General features: G+C 37.5%; 1 protein-coding gene across 11 annotated transcripts in view; it reads right to left on the bottom strand.

Annotated features, from left to right (window-relative positions):
- CDC27 (cell division cycle 27) overlaps positions 1-12,462 on the bottom strand; it is a 73,907-nt gene that overhangs the window by 17,847 nt on the left and 43,598 nt on the right. For 8 of the 11 annotated variants that reach the window (XM_017549270.2, XM_017549265.2, XM_037745978.1 and 5 more), the window contains 5 exons: positions 7,584-7,683; positions 6,086-6,293; positions 5,703-5,875; positions 2,589-2,741; positions 1,018-1,226 (listed from right to left, as the gene is read on the bottom strand). In XM_017549270.2, the coding sequence (XP_017404759.1) occupies positions 1,018-1,226; positions 2,589-2,741; positions 5,703-5,875; positions 6,086-6,293; positions 7,584-7,683 (843 nt within the window). The remainder of the gene's footprint in view (positions 1-1,017; positions 1,227-2,588; positions 2,742-5,702; positions 5,876-6,085; positions 6,294-7,583; positions 7,684-12,462) is intronic. The other 3 variants (XM_037745980.1, XM_017549266.2, XM_017549268.2) reach the window with 1 other exon arrangement.

Raw genomic sequence — 12,462 nt, 5'->3', positions numbered from 1 at the left:
TGATCCACCCGCCTCGGCCTCCCAAAGTGCTGGGATTACAGGCTTGAGCCACCACGCCCGGCCTTGATATTTAAACTATTAAGTCAGTCCAGAAAAATATAATAAATGTCAGCAGTAAGTATGGTGTTGAGGCAGAAATAGGAACAAATTTTTTCATATCTTATTCAGTTGATAACAATATGATCCAGGCAGTAATCTCCTATGTATTTACTTATACACAAGCACAAAAAAGCAAAATAGAGTTACTACTAAATAAAAGGGTACACTAAGTTCTTAACAGTAACTCAATAAACTAGAACACTGTCAAAGAACAACAACTAGTGAATTTTTTCAATTTTCTTTCTATTATCCAGTAAGTGAATTACACTATTTCTTTCCAATTTCCCAACCACTTTTTGTCCTAATCACCATTTCAGTGTTCTAAGAAAAAGTAACAAATCAAGTAACAAAACCAACTACACTATCTCCATAAGTTTGGTACAAGACTGAAACTGTTGAGTGTAAGGATCTGGTATTCCATTATCATTAGTTAATTTAAGAGTTTGTTGGCTGGGCGGCGTGGCTCACGCTTGTAATCCCAGCACTTTGGGAGTCTGAGGTGGGTGGATCATGAGGTCATGAGACCATCCTGGCCAACATGGTGAAACCCTGTCTCTACTGAAAATATAAAAATCAGCTGGGAGTGGTGTCACATGCCTGTAATCCCAGCTAATCAGGAGGCTGAGGCAGGAGAATTGCTTGAACCTGGGAGGCAGAGGTTGCAGTGAGCCGAGATTGTGCCATTGCACTCCATCCTGGTCGACAGAGCATGACTCTGTCTCAAAAAAAAAAAGAAAAAGTTTGTTAAAGATATACATTTCATAAGAAAGCATTTTGGTTAGAAGTTATTGACCAATATGTACCATCCCTAAGTATCAGTAACCAAATTCATGACAATAAAGAGCTATCTGACAAGGAAAATTAGTGAGTACCAGCACCATCAATAAGACTTTGTGTTTGCACTTCATTAGCACTTACCATGCATTATAGTGTCTAGGATTGACTCTGATAGCATTTCGAAAACAAGCTAATGCTTTGTCCAATTCTTCAGTTAAAACAAACTCATGCCCTAATAGAGTATAGGCATAAGCATAATTTGGATCAACTTGGATAGCTCTCTGGAAGAATTTAATTGCAATATCATGTTCCCGTTGCAGACTGAAACAGTTTCCTGCAGCACACCAGGCCTTAAAAAAATGGGAACAAAAACCAAACAGAATTAAAATTTTATTTTTTTCTAAAATATGACTAAAACCAAACCTCAACTCAGAACAGAAAGACAAAAATGGAAGAGCTTCAACAGTCAATTCTAATTATTCACAGATTCCATATTTGTGAATTTGCTTGCTAAAATTTATTTATAAAACCAAAGAAAATACTTGTGCCTTCATGGTCATCAGAAGGTATGTACTCATTTGAGGTCGAATAATGTGATTCTACCTTCTTGTTTTAGCTCTCTGTATAGAGATGACCAGGGGACAGAAACTCTGTGGGGTAGTTTAGTGTGGTGCAAGAAGCTTTGGTTCTAAGAACAGTTGGACAGAATTTGAATCCCACTGCTGGCAATTTTAGTAGGGTAGCTTCAGGCAAGTCACCTCTGAACCTCATTTTCTCTCTCTTTCTCTTTTATTTATGTATTTATTTATTTATTTTGAGACCTGGTCTTGTTCTGTCACCCAGGCTGGAGGGCAGTGGTGTGATCTTGGCTCGCTGCAACTTCTGCCTCCTAGGCTCAAGTGATCCTCCTGTCTCAGCCTCCGGAGCAGCTGGGACCACAGGTACCAGCCACCATACCTGGCTAATTTTTGTGTTTTTTGTGGAGAAGGGTTTTGTCATGTTGCCCAGGCTGGTCTTGAACTCCTGAGCTTAAGGGATCTGCCCACCTCAGCCTCCTGAAGTGCTGGGACTACAGGTGCGAGCCACCATGCCTAGCAGCGTTCTCTCTTTTGTAAAGAAAACAGAATCTACTGGGATGAGTTGTTTTTAGGATTCAAGATAATAATCCACAATCTATTTCTGTTTTTCTCCATCACCTCTAGGAACATTGGTTCAGTAGCACTAATTCAGTGTTCATATTGACTATAGAATTACCACGAATAATGGAAATTGACTGTATTTAATTCTAAACTTAGATATGTCACAACAGTATCATTAAGTATTTTTGAGATGCAATGAAATATACCCTTACAAGATTAGAGCATGGAAATTAATTGTACCTATGTCTTAAAATAATACTAATTTATTTTAATTTAAAATTATTATTATTACTTTTTCAATCTATGTAACTTCTGCTCAATGAACTCTAATCTTGGTGACAACAGCAAATTTAACATAGTCAAATCTTGATTAATCCTGAATGAAATATCTGCTTTGTGATTTTTCTATTTATGAATCTGCACCGTACATTCTAGGACTTTCTCTTTCTCCCTAAATCCCTGTCTAGATAGAAAAAAAAGAAATAAGTGTGGATGACATTAGTGTTTGAATTCTTTGGTTCTTCTCCATCAGTTGAAGGTAACTATATAAGCAAAGTATTTTGGTTAACATACCTCTGGCGAATTTTTATCCATGTCTGTTAAGTCTTTTGACAGAACTGAAAGAGCAACATCTTTTTGAAGATGCCAAAGTGTTGTAGAGTAGATCTCCATGCCTTCAACTCTATAATTCTCAATCCTTCTAACCTCTGAGAATATTCTTTCAGCCTGAAATAAATTAAAAAAAAACTAGTAAGAGAAAACAAGTTGATATAATTTATATATATACACAGCGAAAGCACTGGTTATTGTTTTCACAGGATCTAAATGCTGCCTTGTATTATGGTTTTTATGTGAATGAGTATTAACACAAGGACAAATTGAGCAATCTACTATGGCAAGTCAAATACTGATGTACCCATATTGATAATCAACCTAGTATTTATACACAAGGCATAGTTAGAACATGAACTCTGAAAAGAAAATTTGAGTTTCTACCAAAAAGACAGAGGCAAAATCTATACGAAGCTACAATTCAAAAGAAAAATCAGTATTTCCTTCTCAAAAACCACATTTCCAAGTTTTAATAATGGCTTTACAAAATAACTCTTTTAGGAAAGACGATGGAAGAATGATTTCTGTAACATAAAATCTATTTTTGGACTGATTTTTATTGAGAGGTTGTGCTAGAAAATTTAGAGGAAAGACTGGCTATCAATCATATTGAGCCCTGAATATACACACCAATAGTTCATCTGCTAGGAATTATAGGCCCTGCCTACTAATTGCCCTTTCTTTTGTACCACTCTCTTGACTTTAGGGTCTCTCCTCAGCTGGTTGGTGAATTTTTTCCCTCATCACATTCATAGCTCCCAGAACTATGTTTCTCTCCCTGTAGTTTGAGGATTTAGATTATATAAAACCCATTAGTTTCCTAGTTTATCAATTTACCAAGTTCAGAATTCTGAGCTGCCAGAAAAGGTCTAGGTACTAAAAAAAAGAAAGGAAAAGAAATTCTCACAGTTTTAGTTTAGAATAAGAAATATCTGGACTGTTCTTAATGAAATGAATATGACAGAAAATAAGAGCATTTTAAAACTGAGTACTTAGTTCCAAGAAGTGGCCACATGATATCTATGATTAGCTTGACGATTTGTAACTTCCCTGAAATCTCTTAAAAGTTGTAAATGTAAGTGTGCAGCCTCAACCTGCAGGGCTCAAGTGATCCTCCCACTTCAGCCTCCCAAGTAGCTGGGACCACAAGTGACTGCCACCACACCCAGCTAATTTTTTCATTTTTTGCAGAGACAGGGTCTCACTATATTGGCCAGGCTGGTCTCCAACTCCTGAGCTCATGTGATACCCCTTCCTCAGCCTCCCAAAGTACTGGTATTACAGGCATGAGCCACCACACCTGGTCAAGTTTTTCATATAGTCATAGTAACAAGATAAAAGATCTAGCTATCAGCTAAATATAGGTAGGTACCTTTTGGTTTCAAAGTTTTTAGAATCTGTTGCTTCCTTTGAAAAATGACTATGGCATAGACAAAAAGAAAAATGGGAAAAACCTTATAAAATTAAGTTGAAACAGAGGCTTTCTTTAGTTAAATATCTGGGTCACTGCTATAACTAGGGGAAACAATAAAATTCATATATGTTAAAGTAGCTGTGAAACAATAAATTAGAAATAATTTTTTTAAAGGGCTTTTCCGAACACAGCTCTTGCCTGTCTGTGTATATACTACATACCAATAAAGGACCATCATCTAAATATGGGTTTTCTAGCAATGAATAAACTATAATGAATAAAAGAGTTGGTCTTCAACTCTCTTTTCTGTACTGTTCAAAATTAAATTATATGAATAAGAATCCTCTGTATGTATTCTCTGTGAGAAAGAACACCTTTCCCCTAGATTTTTGCATGAATCATGAAGGGAAAAGTAAACTTCCCTCTGAATACATAAAAACAAAAACAAAGCAAAACAAAAATACCATACTTCATTGTCACCCAGTTTCCTTACTATGCTTTACTTTTCTTCATGACTTATTGCTACCTGTTCTTAAACATTTATTGGCTTACAATCTGTCTGTTGCTAGAATGTAAGCTCTACAGAGGCAAGAAATTGTCTGACTAGCTGTTATATAGAGTCTAGAAGAGAGTCCAGGATATAACATGCACAGAAATATATACTGAATAAATGAACTGAACTGAAAGTAAATTAAGCAAAAAATGAATCATATCAACTTTAATCCATATTAGAGACATTTTATTAATATATAGGCTTCTAAAAGGTTTCTTTTTTTAAGTTGGCGGGGTGAAAATGCTTTGGGAAGAAGAACTGAGGGGTAATTTAAGTTGGGAATTAGAATTTTCTTTGGCTTTAGGTTAATTTTTCTTTTCTTTTCTGGTACAGACAGATAACTTAAGCAATAAATTTAATTAAAATCAAAAAAGTAAAAGCGGTCGGGCGCGGTGGCTCACACCTGTAATCCCAGCACTTTGGGGAGGCCGAGGCGGGTGGATCACGAGGTCAAGAGATCGAGACCATTCTGGTCAACACGGTGAAACCCCATCTCTACTAAAACTACAAAAAATCAGCTGGGCATGGTGGCGCGTGCCTGTAATCCCAGCTACTCAGGAGGCTGAGGCAGGAGAATTGCCTGAACCCAGGAGACAGAGGTTGCGGTGAGCCGAGATCGCGCCATTGCACTCCAGCCTGGGTAACAAGAGCCAAACTCTGTCCCAATTAAAAAAAAAAAAAAAAAAGTAAAAGCTTCGTAATAAGGATACTGTGTCCTCGATTAAACACAATTTTCTTCATAGCACTCTTCAATTTTATAAAATATATAGCATTCTTCAATTTTATAAAACATACTACACGTCAAAAATTCATCCCAGTAATTAACTCTGTATACTGCAGAAATAATATAAATCCTATTACATGGTAAATATGTATTGATGACTTGGGCCTCTACAAATCTATTCCAAGAAGTTTCAAAGAATTTAAACTACTCCTTAACACAAGAAAGAACCCTTATCTATAAATTATAAATAGTGACAAAATAAATATATAGACATTACATAATAAATACTGATCTTTTAGATCTAGCCTTCTCAAGCATGGGCATTTATTTTAAAAAACTGAAATTATCTCTAGAAAGGCATATACAACCATTTTCTATACTTACTTGCATGTACTCTGAAAGTTCAAAATAGGCCCTTCCAATTTGGCACAGTACCCAACCAGTATTGTAGTGGTGAGAAGGTAGATGGCTCAAAATATTTATAGCTTCTTTGCAATTGTATGAACACAAGGCTAAATAACCTTTCCCCATTTCACGAAGAAGGCTCATCAAACCTTCTAGGAGAAAACAATATAGTAAACAAAGGAAAAAAAACACAATAGAACAGTTTGGTTCTGTAGAAAAGCTAATTACAAACTAATCCATTAAAAATTCCAACATCTATACAGAAAACAATGAAAGTACTGTAATGAACATAAAGAAATTTACTTAAAATAAGTACATAATAAAATGAAATACAAAGGCGACATTAAACACTTAAAACAGACCTGCTGCTGCTTTTTGTAGATTAAAAGCCTGAATCTGAGGTGTGATTGTGGATATTTTCCCTTCTGAAATGATGGAAGAGTCCAATTTTGTAATTTCCAGGCTATCATTTATGTTAGGTTGAGTTATTCCTCCTTTATTAGTTTTACTTTTTGTTTTTCTATTTGGGATTTTAGGTGGAAACTTCATTTTTAATTTTTTGCTATTCTCCTGTAAAAGGGAGGAAATTTCACGCTTGTTATAGTCATGTATTTTAGACTTCTCCTCAGCCCTTTCTCCAGTATTAGATATAAAATAAATGTACAATATTCATTAAATCTATATTTTTTTCAGAAGAGAGTTGATCAAAACAAAGGTCATCAAAGTCATTTAATTTTAAACACAATAATCCTGAACATAAATTACATGAACTAATAGTGATGAAGGTGTGTCAGCATTATATCCTCTTGTGAAAGTATATCAAACTCTCATTATTATTTAAAAGGAAGAAAATAAGTATATGAAATAGTATCTAATTTTCTCGGAGCATTATAATAGGTTATAACATTGTTTTGTCTTGTTTTTTGAGATTGAGTTTTGCTCTTGTTGCCCAGGCTGGAGTGTAATGGCTCGATCTCAGCTCACCGCAACCTCTTTCTTTTTTAGACAGAGCCTTGCTTTGTTGCCTAAGCTAGAGTGCACTGGCACAATCTTGGCTCACTGTAACCTCCACCTCCAGGGTTCAAGCAATTCTCCTGCCTCAGCCTCCCAAGTAGCTGGGATTATAGGCACCTGCCACCACAGCTGGTTAATTTTTTTGTATTTTTAGTAAGTACAGTGTTTCACCATGTTGGCCAGGCTGGTTTTGAACTCCTGACCTCAAGTGATCCACCCACCTTGACCTCCCAAAGTTCTAGGAGGATTACAGGGGTGAGCCACTGCACCCAGTCAGGTCTCCAGTTTTAACTTTTATTTTCAAATAATTTAAGACTCACTCTTCCCCAAATGATAACATCTGACATAACCATAGTATATCATCATATACAGGAAACTGAAATTAGTACAATATTATAAATTAAAGACCTTATATGGATTTCATCAGTTTTTATATAAACCCCTGTGTCATTTCTATAAAATTTTATCACATGACTGGATTTGTGTAATCAACCACCACAATCAGGATACAGGACTGTTGTACCACAAGGAATTTCTTTTGTGCTATGATTTAATAGGAACATCCTCCCTAAAGCCCTAACTCCTAATAGCCACTGATCTGTTGTAAATTAGTATAATTTTACCATTTCAGGATTATTCCTATGTCATTTTTAACTTGAGAAAAAAAATCTTTACCAAAGGACTATAATTATCTTCACAAAAATTATAGATGGCCCTCTAAATCAAAACATTTTTAAATTCTACATAGTCTCTTTATTAACTTATTAGGGATGGAGTCATCAATGAACAGAAATTTTAGGCGGGGAAGCATTAAGTTAATGTGATATACAGAAATCTTTAAATTACCTTGGTTGTGGAGCTGTCACTAGTAAAGAGTCGTGAACTTCTTCGAGGCAGTGCGTTTGGGGGAGATGTAATAGTGGGGCTCAATACCTGAGGTGTTGTACTAAAAAAAAATTATAAAGGAAGACATTGATTTTTTTTTACTTGATTTATGACCATTAACCATTGTTTCAATTCAGGTCTATTTAAAAAATATGCATGAATTATGTAAGTACTCTAAAATTGACGAATTTGGTCAGTCCTTTTTGTGGTTTCTCTATGAAAACATAGCATTTAAAAATGAGGGACTCAAGACTGGCTTTCCTGTTCCTCAGCTTGCAGACGGCCTATTATTGGACGTCACACCTTGTGATTATGAGTCAACACTCCTTAATAAACTCTCCTTCATATATAAAAAAATAAAAATAAAATGACTCATTACTATAAAATAATAAAGATTATAGCACAGATCTTCACTCTACCTGAAACTGTTAATTTGCATTAAAAATAATCCACATAAAATTCTGGGTCAATAAATGATAAGCACATCTATAAATCAATTATCATTACCCGTCATTTGCAACTATAAAAAGTTATAATAAAGCAAAAGAGAGTTGGGCAAAGATAGTCTAAATGTGGCGTATTTGTCAACAAATAAATACCACTAGAACAACTGATACCTGAGAAGTTATCTTCCTGTAAATTCAAATAAGCTACATCAAAGGTTTATTTTGTTTACAGCAAAAGGAGCCTTGGTACATTTTTACTTTAAAGGCAAATCCTGAGACATGAGAATTCCAACCTTAGCAGCAAGCAAACTTAAAATCTGAAACAATCTAGAATTGACAATGAGTACACTTATCTACTAAACTATTTAAACTTTGTAATTTATGGGAAATCCTACCAGCTACCTGAGTCTGGGTCAAAGAATTTCAGACAATAAAAAGAGATACATATTTTCATCTTTTATGATACGTACATATATAATTTGCATATATAGAGGTATATGTTACACACGCAAATAAATCATTTTAATCTACATCTGATAAACTAGAAGTTTGATAATGAAAGGCTGCAAAAGTTCAAAATTAGACTTTATGTGGTGAAAATGACACACAACCTTTCTTGGGTAATTTAGCTAAAAGTACTATGCCAGTCTAATTATTTCTTAAAAAAACTTTCTGAGATCTACTAAGACCTTGGAAAGAACAGACTTCTGCCAGTCATGAGAGGGTAATATGTAATAGATTTATTCTCCCATCTCAGATAACTACAAACTGAACCATATATATGGAACAATGGTTTTCAGGTAGTGCACAATAGGTAAAACATGGCTGAGGACAGTTTTAGGGCCACCATGCAGGGAAAAAGAATGCAAACAGAGCTCAGTGGTCCCATTGTGTTGAAAATGTTGAGAATTTGAGAAAGCCCAAGCAGCCAGAATTTGCAAGGCAGAGTAACAGAGAAGAGAGAGGTAGAAGGAGGGGCTTCTCTAGAGTCTTCAGTTGAAAACTCATCAGTGTAGGTGTTTGAGTGTTATATAATAAAGAATTTGTCTTGCCCTCGTCCCAGGCTCCTGAGATCTACTAAGACCTTGGAATTCCTCAAGTGACAATTATTTCTTTGTTATTCATTGTGAGCCCCTGGGACCATGCCTGAATTTATGCTAAGGAAGTAACTCCTAGGTAGTTTCCAGATGGGGGCTGGCCATGCTGTAAAGGTCAACCATGTGGCCATGTGCAGTGGTTCATGCATGTAATTCCAACACTTCGGGAGGCCGAGGTGGGCAGATCACCTGTGGTTGGGCGGATCACCTGCAGTTACCAGCCTGGCCAACATGGTGAAACCCTATCTCTACTAAAAATACAAAAATTAGCTGGGCATGGTGGTGGGTACCCGTAATCCTAGCTACCCGGGAGGCTAAGGCAGGAGATTCGCTTGAACCTAGTAGGCAGAGGTTGCAGTGAGCCAAGATCCCGCCATTGCATTCCAGCCTGGGTGACATTCCAGCCTGGGTGACATTCCAGCCTGGGTGACATTCCAGCCTGGGTGACAAGAGTGAAACTCTGTCTCAAAAAAAAAAAAGGCCAAATTTGAGCCAGCAACACCAGCCTGAGTTCCTCCAGGAAGGAAACTGAGTTCAGTCATATGGCCAATGATTCTATCAATCATGCCTACATAATTTTAAAACTCCAATAAAATACCCAAACTTTGCTAAAATTCCTGGTTTGTGAACATACTCATGCACTGGGAGGGTGATTCCACAAAGAAGACATGAAAGCTCTGTATCAGGACCCTCCCAGATCTAATCCTAGGGATCTCCTAATTGTATCCTCTATAATAAAACTATAATCATAAGTATAGCACTTTCCTGTACTCTGTGAGGTGCTCCAGCAAATTACTGAATGTAAGGGGGTAGTGGGAATCCTTAAATTTGTAGCCAGTTGGTCAGAAATGTGGGTGGCCTGGGGAAGCCAGAACCTGAAACTGGTCTCTGAACTGAGGGCAGTTCAGACAGTTCTTATTGTGGACTGTGACCTTAACCTGTGGTGCCTGGGCTAAGTCTGGGTAGTTAGCATCAGAATTACACTACTGTACTATAGTGAAGAAACTACCCAAAGCTGGGGAATGTATTATTGATTAGAAGTAGGCAGAATAATTACCAGATCTCACTCCAAGCTGGGAATAGCTCATACTTTCAATAGAGAGTGAAGAAACCTCATACTAAGCTGGTTTTTGAGAAGAATACTCAAAGGGTACTTCCTCAATGGTGAGACAAGATTAGCCCAGACTAAGGCTACTTTTGTCTGGACAAAATTTTTGTTTTTTTGAGATGGAGTGTTGCTCTGTTGCCCAGGCTGGAGTGCAATGATACGATCTCAGCTCACTGTAACCTCCACCTCCCAGGTTCAAGCGATTCTCCTTGATACGCCACTATGTCCAACTAATTTTTGTATTTTTAGTAGAGACAGGGTTTCACCATGTTGGTCAGGCTGGTCTCGAACTCCTGACCTTGGATGATCCACCACCTTGGCCTCCCAAAGTGCTGGGATTACAGGCGTGAGCCACCGTGCCCAGGCTCGTCTGGACAAAATTTAAAAGGCAAGACCTGAAGGGATCAAGCTGTTTCCAAGCAACTTTATTGAATCTCAGAATAAAACTTTAAAATACCTAAAAGAATGCAAAAGTATCTAGTAATCAACAATGTACAATTTATAGCCAGGCACGGTGGCTCACTCCTATAATCCCAACAACTCAGGTGGCTAAAGCAGGAGGATTGCTTGAGGCCAGGAGTTTGAGAACAGCCTGAGCAACACAGCAGGACACCACCTCTGCAAAACTGAAAAAAAATCAGCCGTATGTGGAAAGTGCTTGTAGTCCCAGCTACCCAGGAGGCTGAAATAGGAGGATCTCTTGAGCCCAGGAGTTTTAGGCTGCACTGAGCTATCATGACACCACTGTACTCTAGCCTGGACAACAGAGTAAAAGACCCTGTCTCAAAGAAAAAAAGTAAAATTTATAACAACTGACATCCAATTAAAAAAATACAAGGCATACAAAGTAGAAGGAAAATATAATCTATAATAAGAGGAAAAAAATCAATAGGAAACACTTAGAAATAACAAAATATCAGGCTTAGTAGACAAAAATATTTTAAAAATACAAATATAATCTATATGTTCAAAAACATACAAAAGGCCAGATGAGGTGGCTCATGCCTGTCAGCCTAGTACTTTGGGAGGCTGAGTCAGGACTGTTTAAGGCCAGGAGGTCAAGACCAGCCTGGACAACATAGCAAGACCTTGTCTCTACAAAAGGTAAAAATAAAAATAATTAGCCAGATGTGGTGGCATGTGCCTGTAATTCCAGCTACTCAGGAGGCTAAGGCAAGAGGGTCACTTGAGCCAAGGAGTTTGAGGCTACAGTGAGCCGTAGTAGTGCCACTGCACTCCAGCCTGGGTGACTCAGCCAGGGTGACCCTGTCTCAAAAAAAAAAAGAAGAAGAAGAAAACCAAATCAATCTTCTAGGGATGAATGTTTGCAATAAAAAAACCCCAACAACATTGGATGTGTTTAATAACATATTTGACACTGCTGAAGAAAGATTAATTTGAAGACATAGCAATAAACACTATCCAAAATGAAACACTGAGAGGAAAAAGACTGGAAACAAAAATGAAGAGAGTATTAGCAAGCTGTGGGACCTCAAGCAATCTAATATACAAGTATTTGGAGTCCCAGAGGGAGAGTAAGATATGGACATATTTGAAGAAGTAATGCTCCCAATTTAGCCAACCATTATGAAAAAACTATAAACCCACAGATCTAAGAAGCTCAATGAATCCAAAAGCTGAGAAATATGAAAACTACACTAGAGCTGGGTGCAGTGGCTTATGCCTGTAATCCCAGCACTTTGGGAGGCCGAGGGATCACCTGAGGTCAGGAATTCAAGATCAGCCTGACCAACATGGAGAAACCCCATATCTACTAAAAACACAAAATTAGCTGGGTGTGGTGGCACATGCCTGTAATCCCAGCTACTTGGGAAGCTGAGGCAGGAGAATTGCTTGAACCTGGGAGGCAGAAGTTGTGGTGAGCTGAGATGGCACCATTGCACTCCAGCCTGGGCAACGACAGTGAAACTCCGTCTCAAAAAAAGAAAAGAAAACTACACTAGAGCACATCATAATCGAGTTGCTTAAAATTATTGATAAAGTTCCACATGAAGAGTCATAAAAGGCCGGGCGCGGTGGCTCAAGCCTGTAATCCCAGCACTGTGGGAGGCCGAGGCAGGTGGATCACAAGGTCAAGAGATCGAGACCATCCTGGTCAACATGGTGAAACCCCGTCTCTACTAAAAATACAAAACATTAGCTGGGCATGGTGGTGCGTGCCTGTAATC

Source organism: Cebus imitator, unplaced genomic scaffold (genome assembly GCF_001604975.1).
Source record: "Cebus imitator isolate Cc_AM_T3 unplaced genomic scaffold, Cebus_imitator-1.0 Scaffold217, whole genome shotgun sequence".
Classification (NCBI taxonomy): Eukaryota; Metazoa; Chordata; class Mammalia; order Primates; family Cebidae; genus Cebus; species Cebus imitator.
Note: the sequence above shows the minus strand (reverse complement) of the source record. Positions and strands in the feature narration are given on the sequence as shown.